Here is a 9,981-nt window from a genome sequence, read left to right on the forward strand (position 1 = left end):
AAAGTGCAAATTAAAATATAGTTGTATCTGCAACTGTATTTGATGTTTTAAACTTTTAAAAATATTGCATGGTAGAACCAGAAGCTGCTCTTCATATTAGTGACAAACTGGTATTTTTTGACGAGTTACTTTCATTTTTGCTTCTACTTTTAATTTAAATAAGTTTCCATTTTCAGCAGGTTTCTAAAGTTCTTCTTCTACATATTAAAAACGTTGTTAAACATCTGACTGGTGCACTACTGCTACTAGTGGTGAGAAAGTGTATTGCACCTTATTCAAAATCAATGCGGCCCTCTGCGGCCCAAAGTTAAAAACTGTTGTTCTTTTGAGACCCTCAAGGYGGCGCTGTGGGCCACAATTGGGCMGCGGCCCATGGGTTAAGAATCTCTGATCTAAGCTTCATGTTTGTCTGGCAGGACGCCGGTTGGCTCTGCGAGAAGGAGTGCTACCTGGATATGCTGTCGTCCCCCCAGCACACGGCCCAGGAGCTGCGCCTCCTCTGGGACAGGAGGAGGGCCTGCGGGGACCCCTGTGGTTGTCCCTGGGACCACTGAACGCACGGCACTGTGGGTAAAATGCACTCAGCACCGGCTCCCGGCTCGGTCTCTGTACTTTTAGTTCTCCTTTGAAACGTACACAACAAGATCCTGCACCGAAATGACCCGTTTCCTGTCAGATCGTGTTCATGTTGTCTCGTTTCTCTTAATGTCCAGAAGTTTTTAGCTTTTAGTGATGTAACTATTGACAACAATCATGACTGCAAGACTTGAGCACTTTGTAATCTGCAGATGTTGATTACTAACATCCAGATCTGAGAGGAGAAGCAGACGCAGATAAATTTTCTTTTTTTTAAATCGCTTAAAAGGAAAAACTCATAAAAGTCGCTGAAATAACCTAAAACTGGCAAATCATCTAGCAGCTAATAGCAGAACTAATTTTTCGTTTAGCGGTTTAGCTTCTGCTAAATTGGGTTTTGCCAACTTTAAATATGCTAACAGCTAAAGAGCTATAAGTCCCACCTTGAAGGAGATAAAGACATGTGACGCAGACTGGATGACCGTCGTATTAGCGGTTAGCTTCCCCTAATTATTTTATGTAGCCATATAGCGTTAGCAAATTAAAACTTTTAAATGGCAGTTTGAGTGAGCGAAGCTAACTTTTCTTGGTTAGCTGTACCAACCATTGGGTTTTAATCAAGTTAACTAGAGGTTTGGGTACAAAAATTGTTTAGAGAAGTTAAATAAAATTTGTCTAAAAATAGTGGTAGAATTTCAGAATAATGTTCCTCGATGGAAATATGGGAAGACTCGAATGAGACGATGTGTGACGCAGACTGAGTGACTGTTATATTAGCRGTCAGCTGTTAGTGTTAGCTTCTGCTAATTTTTACATGTTTAGCATTAGCAAAACAATAGTGTATGAGTTAGCAAAGCTAATTTTTTGTGTTGGCTGTCCCCACCGCTGGCAGAAGTAGTAAGAAAATGTTTAATTTTCTTTCAGAGCTCCTCAGTTTTCTGTGGTTGATCTGTTACACATCATGATACCAAACAGCCCTGTGACTACCCTTTAAACATATTTTATCATATAAAAGGCAATGTTTGATTAATTCCTTTTTACTTTTAGTCAGTTTCATGTTATTTCAGCGACCTTTTGTGCTTTTTTTTTGCGTCTGTATTTTCTGTATATTTTGTAAACCGTCCGAAGCTTTTCATCGTCTCCACTGTTTGTAGATTCTCTCTCGCAGACGGAAGCACTTCCTGTTCTGTAACTTTTCTTGTGCGAGTGTTTGTGTTAGCACGGTGGCGCTCGTGACATCAACACAAAACTCGACTGTGAAGTAGACATCTGTCACGATTTTACAAACGGTAATAAAGAACTTGTGAGGGATTAAATATGTGCTCGTTGCTTTATTTTGGTGGGGATTTAGACAGGAAACTGATTTTTTTTTTTTTGTTGATGTTTTATCAGCAAACATCCTTTAATAGAAATCCAGTAACCTGACTGTCTTTGGAACACAGTTGAAGTGTGAAACAAATGTTTACCTGCAGATTTCTGGACATTTTGTGCTCCGGTTCCCCTCCGGCTTGTTTATAGTGATTTAACACATCGCTGTGTTCTGGGATTAGTCCTGCCGCTGGATATTTTCTGCTTCTAGAACTGAAAATCACTCCGCAGAAACTTAAAAACCAGCTTGTACATCGATATAAATTAAAGTGAGATGAAAAAAAAAAACACACAGGTAAAGTATTTCTTTGGTCTCGGAACGATCGATAGTCTTGAAGCGAAATGTTTAAAGATTAACGGAGCGCGTCGTCTAACTAACCCAGAATCATTTGGACCGTCGGCGCCCTCAGGGCTGTAATCTTCTCTACGTGACGACAAAACCTGCTTTGATATTTGACCGTGAAAGTGGACATTTGGACCATTGTTAAAAGAGGGTTGATTTACATTTTAAATGTTTTTAGTTTAAACGTTTGATGTTCAGATGAGAATAAAGTTTGAGGTTTGAAAATCATTATGTTCTGAATAAAACGTCTCTTTCACTGTCGGAGTAATGACAACGTTTCAGATCAGCTCCATGTCGGGGAAAAAGGAGCTCAGAGTCCGCTGAGTGCTGCACATCTGCAGACTCATTCAAACAAACCCCAGAATTTCCTCCGAGCGCTAGCTGTCAATCAACCTCCTCTTCCTCCTCTGTGCATCGAATCATTTATTCATGACGCCCTGCATCCAAAATAAAACAAGAAACAGCATTTCTGACTGATTCAGATCCACAGGATCCAGAGCTGTATTATTAGACGCACAGCGAGGCCCAAACGGGCCGATGGTTTCATCTCCCGGCCCACAGCCCTCTGCCTCATTTCCATAGCAGCTACAGTGTTTTATCAGCCGAAGGGGGCGGGGGGTTCGGCTGGTTATGTCTCCTCACAAACATTTTCAGAACATAGTGGACACTGGATCAGTTCCACAACAAGGTCGGCTGYTGGAAAAAAATATTTTCTTTGTGAACAAAATGTACTGAAGCTAAAAATATACGAGCATTCAGAAGCTAAAATATCAAAAAGCTAACTAAACTGAAAGTAGCTAAAGGCTAGAAATGAAATATAGCAAACAGCTAGCTACAAGTAGTGGAACAGCAGATAAAAGTTCAAAGTAGCAACAGTCTAGTTAAAACAGCTGAAAACTAAAAGAAGCAGCTGAAATCTAACAATTTTAAACGGTTAGATGAAAGCTAAAAGTAGTAAGAGGCTAGTTTAAACATGAAAGTAAAAAAGTTTCAAGTAGCAGAGCTAGCTAAAGGCAAAAGAACAGTAGCTAAAAAGGTATCAAAATGCTAGCTCAAGGCTAAAAGTAGCAGAATGGCAGAACAGTWGCTGAAAACAACATATCAAAGGTCAGGCTAGCAAACTAGCAGAATGGTAGCTAAAGGTAGAATAATAGCTAAAAACAAATTATCAAAAACCTAGATGAAACTAAAAGTAGCAAATTGTTATCTACCTGTAGCCGAGCAGTGGCTAAAATCTAAAAGTATCAAAAGGTAAGCTAAAAGTAGTAAGAGGCTAGTTTAAACATGAATGTAAACAAAAGTTCAAAATAGCTGAATGGTAGCTAAATGTAATAGAACAGCTGAAAAACTAAATTGAAAATATTAGTGAAATTTAGCAGAATGAATAAAGGTAGAACAGCAACTAAAAACAACTTATCAAAAGGTTAGCTAAAAATATCAGAATGGTAGCTAAAAACAAAGTATCAAAAGGTTAGCTAAAAGCTAAAAGTAGTAAGAGGCTAGTTTAAACATGAATGTAAATGAAAGTTCAAATAGCTGAATGGTAGCTAAAAGGTAACAGAAGAGCTGAAAACTAATTTGAAAATATTAGCAACATTTAGCAGAATAGTAGCTAAAAGGAGGAACAGCAACTGAAAACCCATCAAAAGGCTAGCTAAACATAGCAGAATGGTAGCTAAAACAAAGTATCAAAAGGGTAGCTGAAAGCTAAAAGTAGCAGGAGGATAAAACAGGTTTGGACCAAACTGAATCAAACAGGACGGGTCAAAGATTCGAGGTGTTGTAATGGTCCAGTTAAAGACCAGAACCAGAACTGAAACCCTGCGGTGGGACCCTCAGCGAGCCGAAGCAACGCTGGACATAAGAGTTCCTCCACAACCACAGAGTTCTTCTGCTGGATCAGGAGGGTTTGTTTAATAAATAATGACTCGCAGGAATCTTCTTTTTGTTTTTTTGTTCACTTGAGGTTAGATTTGAATAAATTTAGAACATTTCTTTTTTTTTTACCTTCTGTTACATAAAACCCAAGAAGTGAAAGAGAGTGGACTGTTTCCCCCCGATTATAAATCCTCTCTAAAAGCATCCTGTTCATTAAATAAATATAATTCTCAGACCTCTCCTGTCTTTTCTTTGTCTAAACAACATTTTCCCCACAGAAGATCAGCTTCAGATGGTTTCTCTGCTGCTCCAGCGAGGATCTAAACATTTCTCCTCTGAGCTGCAGACGAGAAAGATTCACTCGTTTCAGCAGCTGCTGGTGGAAATTAGCGATTGTTCAGTTTGTTCCTCCGATGGGATTCAAAGATCCTGAGAGTTTTTCTACAAACTGACAGAATTATTCATGAGATGTTCTGGGAGCGGCGCTACGMTACGAACAGAATAACCTGCAGCCTGTTTGCTTTGTGACATTTAAAGGATACGTCAACAACAATCAGCTGAAGGACTTTCTTCAAGCTAAAGCTGAGAGACAAAAGTAGCAAAAACGCTACGCTGCAGATGCAAGTTATGTTTACATGTAGCAAAACACAAGCTAAAAGCAAACAGAAGTTATGTGCTAGCTAAAAGGTGAAACAGAAATATTTGCTAAAAGCAGCAGCAAAAGCCAAATGTTTCGAAAGACTAGCTAAAAGTGTTATGCTAGTTTAAAAATAAAAATAGCAAAATGCAAGTTTAAAGCAGWAAACACTAGCTAAAAGCTAATAAAGGCAATGAGCTAGCCAACTGCAGCCAAATGAGGTAAAAGTTGCAGGACACTAGCTAAAAGCTATTAGTTGTTGAATAGGTTAAAGCCAAAAGCACTTAATTGCAAATTAAAAGCTAATTAGGGCAAAATGTTTGCTAAAAGCAGCAAAATGCAAGATAAATGTAGCTAAAAGCTTTTTTTTTTACTAGTAGCCAAAAGTAGCTAAGTGCAAATTAAAAACCAAAGAAAATGTTAGCTAAAACTAGAAAAATGTGAGCTAAAAATGGCAAAATAGCTAAAAACTATTAAATATTTGACCAGTTAAAAGCCAAATGTGTCTTAGTGGTAGCTAAAAATGGCAAAACACTAGCTAAAAAAAGTATCGACTGACTAAAGCCAAAAGTAGCTAAATGAATATTAAAAACCAAATTTACCTAAAACTAGAACGTGTCAGCTAAATGTGGAGCAACAACAGCTAAAAACTATTAAGTGTTTACTAGTTAAAAGCCAAATGTATCTTAAGTGCTAATTAAATGACAAACACAGCAAAAWGTTAGCTGAAAGTAGCAAAATATATGCTACATGTTTCAAAACAATAGCTAAAGGCTAACAAACGCAATCAGCTAGCTTAAAAGTGAAACTTAGAAATGTTTGCAAAATGCAAACTAGTGCAAAACACTAACAGCCAGAAGTAGCTAAATGTTAATGCTGTTAAGCCTTATGATAGCCAAGTTGCACAACACCAGCTAAAGATAACMGAAGCAATGTGCTAGCTAAAAGGTGAAACTTAGAAATGTTTGCTAACAGCAGCCAAATGCAAGCTAAATGTTGCAACAAGTAGCAATGTGCTACTGAAAGGCTAAAACAAGCAAAGTGGTATGTAGAAGCTAGAATTAGCAAGCAGCAACACATTTGCTGTGGTGCAGCGATAGAGCAGCTGACTTAGGACTGGACAGCTGCAGGTTTGATTCCCAACCATACCAATGGTGCCAGTGAGCACTGCACAGTCTGGCCTTCAGGGTGAATTGGCTAGGACAATGGTTCCTAAAGTTGGGGTCGGGATCCACAGTGGGGTCCTGTAAAGATTTTCTGAATTACACAAAAAAATTACAATTTTTTGTTTTTGTTGTTACAAAAGAATAAAGTTATTGTACTTAAAGGGGACCAAATATGCAAAATTCACTTTTTTCAAGTTTTTTTAACTTGTATTTGGGTCTGTACTGCTTCTAAAAACAGTCCAAGCACCAAAAAACTGCACTCAGAGGTATTTTAACTATAAGTAAATGTATTTTTCTGTCTTGAAATGACCTGTTTTCAAACACCGCTACTTGTGATGTCACAAGTTTCACTCCAGCCCACCCCAACCTGAGCCCAGCCCGTCTCCATTTAACCCAAGCAGAGACTCCGCCCACTTCTTCACAGGACGGTTCTGCTGTTTTAGAGCAGTCATGGAGAACAGAGACGTGTGGCTTAATTTTATTTTTGATGGCAATGTTCTAGCAATATTAAAGAAAGTTTGTGTAAATAATTTCACCATGAACTACTTTGGAAAAATCGTACTTTCTACTGAAAAGAAACAAAGTAAACTTGCGGGGGGCGGAGCTAATGTAAACAAAATGTTGGAGTTCTGAAGAGAGCTGAAGAAAAGGCAGAACTGAAAAAGCGAAATTTCATTATCTGAGATTAATTTTGTGAATTAAATCAAATGAACAGGTTTTGTATAGCCCACAGATGGATCCTAAGACCCCCATAATAGGTCTCCTTTCAGATGGACAAAGAGTAACATTGTGACTATGCTGTTTATTTGACGTGAGCAGCTGGGGTCACAGGTCTTTGATGCTGGCATTTTATGGGTCTAAAGCTGAAAAGTTTGGGAACCACTGTGCAGACATGTTCACTCCTGGGAAGACTGAGTTGATGACCTTTGACCCTCAGATTGATGGGCAGCAGCAGACATCTTTCCACTTTGATCCTATTTGTAAACTATTGAATATTCTCTTTAAAGCTCATTTCTTTTTAGCTACAAACACGGTGCACAGCTGAAACTGCAGGTTTGTTTCAGTTCAAATAAAACCCTGGGTGTTTCTTTTAAGGGTTTTATTGGAATAAAAGCATCTCAGCAGGTGCAGCTCTGAGCTCTGAACAGTGGTTCTGGTTYGGAGGTGTAAATGTGTGCAAAGTGCACCTGAAAAAAAAAGCACCTCATGAATTTAAAAAGACGAGAAGCTCAGAATGAAACCTTGATTCAATCACATCACAAAAAGCTACATTTACAACCTGTTCTTTTTTTGTTTTTGTTATTTTTTTAGTGCTACCAAGCAACAAATGTGATAAATCTGCAGCTGTAGCCACGCCGCTCTTCATCTCCCAAACAAATCAGACACGGMGAGTGAGGAAAATCAACAGTCATCCTACAGAGGGAAGAAAAAATGAAAGCTTTGATTACCATCGTGGACTTAGTCGGCTCGGCAGAAGCCAATTTGTGCATTTTTTTTAAAGCTGTTCATCAATTCTGAAATGCATTTGTTTTACATTTTCCTGAGCTGTTTGGAGATGAAATTAGAGCTCGGTTCTTTACATTTCTCCAACTTGACATTTGGATGAATAGATGGGTTTTCAGTGACAGCGCGTTCAGAACGAGATGAYGTGTAATTAATTGAATTTGGGCCGTCAGAAGCAAAGAGGCTTCAGTCAACAAAGCTGTCTGGTGCAAAAAACCTCACGACCAAATTAACAGGAGGAGATAAAACGGGATTTAAAAAACGACAAACTACTGCTGAATCCTCAGATGGTGACGTCATCTTTAAGTTTAAGACGAGAATCAAAAGATGCCACACAAATCTGAAAAAGGCAAAAACAAGTCTTTAAATATTTTTTTAATTTAGTCAACTCAATTTTTTTCACAGCGGTGTCAACAAAAACACTTTAATGATCGGAAAATGTGATTTTCGAAGAGCTGCGTTAAAAATAAATAAAAGAATACAGTACGAAAACTGCATCAGCGCTCAACGCCAGCAGCAATCTAGATCGGCACTCTGGTGACTAAATCATCTGAAAATGATTTTAAACACAGGAAAAACAAACTGGAGAAACAGGTACATTTAGAACCAGTGCTTCATTTGTCAGTAAAAAGCTTTTTTTTTTTGTGTGACCAAACTGAACCTACAGCTGAGAGCAGATTACAGAGGTCCACCTTAAAAATGTAAAACCATCTCCAAGTTCCTGAGCTCAGCTRATTATTACACAGAATAAGCTTCGTAAAGCTGTAGACAACCTCTCAGGGCACGGATGCAAGAAGAAATGCGACCCCGTGTTGATCAGAATGAGGTATGGATGGTGGACAGAGCTGAGGAGACCACCTGAAACCACTCAGGCTGAAGGGTGGTTTTAGATGTTTCTCTGCTCCAACATCTGATTTAATGAACAGGTGAYTCACAGGCTTCTGCAGAACCTGAGGAGGTCATTCAGTCCCTGAATCAGGTGTGTTGGAGCAGAGRAGCAGGTAAAACATGCAGGGCAGTGACATCAGAGGAGATTCAGTTCGTTGAAACCCGGTCCTTGAAGCTCCACCTCCCAGCTGCTGAGGTGAACTCCAGGAGTGTTTGTGAGCAGAGCTTCAGCCATCAAGAGCAGGTGGAGGTCAGTGGTTCTGACCGGGTTCTGCTCCCTCCCTGGACCCTGCCGCAGCCTCGGCCTCGCGGTGCATCTGGCTCAGGTGTTTGATGAGGCTCTCCAGCTGCGGGTTCCCTCCGAACCCCCGGATGAGCCGGTACGCCTCGGCCTCCAGGTCCCGCAGGGTCTGACGGGTGTACGCGAACGAGCCCACCTTCTCCAGGTAGTCCACGCAGTAACGTTTGATGTCCATGTTCTCGGTGCGCTGCCGCAGGATGTTCTGCACCTGGGTGCTGTCCGGCTGCGACCAGATGGCGTGAATGGTGGGGAAGGAGAACTTGCCCTCGGTCAGGTCTTCGCAGTAGCTTTTGTTCTCGCTGTACTCGCGGGAGCTCAGGTTGGCGTAGTCGTCACGGATCTGGAAGAAGAGGCCCAGCGTGTCCAGGAGGGGCTTCAGGTCCTGCTTCCAGTCGGAGAAGAGCTGCATGAGGCCCACGGCCAGGCCGAAGAGCCCGCCCGTCTTCTGCAGCACCATGTGGCGGTACTCCTCCTCTGTGGGACAGGTGTAGGTGTCCCTCCAGTGGATGTCCAGGCCCTGGCCGCGGTGCAGCTCCAGCAGCTGGCGGGTGAAGACGCGCACGGCCTCGGGGTGCTCCAGCACCAGCACCTTCTCCAGACCCAGGAAGTAGACGTAGTTGGCGGAGTTGATGACGGAGGGGACGCCGTAGATGCTGTGCGCCACGGGGAAGCCTCGGCGCAGCTTGGAGCTGTCCTCGATGTCGTCGATCAGCAGGCTGGCGTTGTGGAGCATTTCTGTCACCTCTATGATCACCTGAGGTTGTTAAACACAAACAACCAGCAGGTTAAAYCATGCAGTACTGATGGTGTCCAGCAGAGGGAGCCACAGCTGCAGTTTTACCTTSAGTGCTGCACAAATCACAGCTTTTACCTTCTCAATACAGATACATGCATTATAATAAATAATAAACTAATGAATCAAACTGGGGTCCATGAGACTGAATTGTTAATTTGGTTTTTATTTTCAAAAATGCATGGGGAACAATGAACTAATAAAACAAAATAAATAAAAATATATATTCCATGGCATTTAGGAGTTGAAATTACAGTAAATTATCTTTTAAAAACAGCATGGGGTTTATGATGGGGTCCCTGGTTTATTGTTTTGCCCATGTAGGGGGTCCCCAGACCCAAAAGGTTTGAGTTTCCCTGCTATAGGTTATAGAGTTCATCTCGTTTGTGTGCGTCTAAAAGCAGCTTAGTTGATTTGTTTTATTCCATCTTCAAAGTTGCAGTGTTTTATAAAGTACCTCAAAGTGATACTTGAGTAAAAGTACAAGTATCAAATCATAAAAATACTTTGGTAAAAGTTAAATTCTTC

The 9,981-nt window shown here is 40.7% G+C and overlaps 2 protein-coding genes across 2 annotated transcripts in view; one reads left to right on the plus strand and one right to left on the minus strand.

Annotated features, from left to right (window-relative positions):
- The window catches only part of b3galnt2 (beta-1,3-N-acetylgalactosaminyltransferase 2), a gene marked incomplete in the record, with an annotated part of 13,997 nt that extends 12,105 nt beyond the window's left edge, over positions 1–1,892 (plus strand). Inside the window, 1 exon segment of the mRNA XM_014005923.1 lies at positions 417–1,892. Coding sequence (XP_013861377.1) covers positions 417–554 — 138 coding nt within the window.
- A 5,938-nt stretch (positions 1,893–7,830) lies between these two features.
- Positions 7,831–9,981, minus strand: part of ggps1 (geranylgeranyl diphosphate synthase 1) — a 5,928-nt gene continuing 3,777 nt past the window's right edge. Inside the window, exon 3 of the mRNA XM_014005924.1 lies at positions 7,831–9,414. Within this exon, the coding sequence (XP_013861378.1) occupies positions 8,611–9,414 (804 nt within the window). The 3' untranslated portion in view covers positions 7,831–8,610. The remainder of the gene's footprint in view (positions 9,415–9,981) is intronic.

This window comes from Austrofundulus limnaeus, unplaced genomic scaffold (genome assembly GCF_001266775.1).
Source record: "Austrofundulus limnaeus strain Quisiro unplaced genomic scaffold, Austrofundulus_limnaeus-1.0 Scaffold33, whole genome shotgun sequence".
NCBI classification, from domain to species: domain Eukaryota; kingdom Metazoa; phylum Chordata; class Actinopteri; order Cyprinodontiformes; family Rivulidae; genus Austrofundulus; species Austrofundulus limnaeus.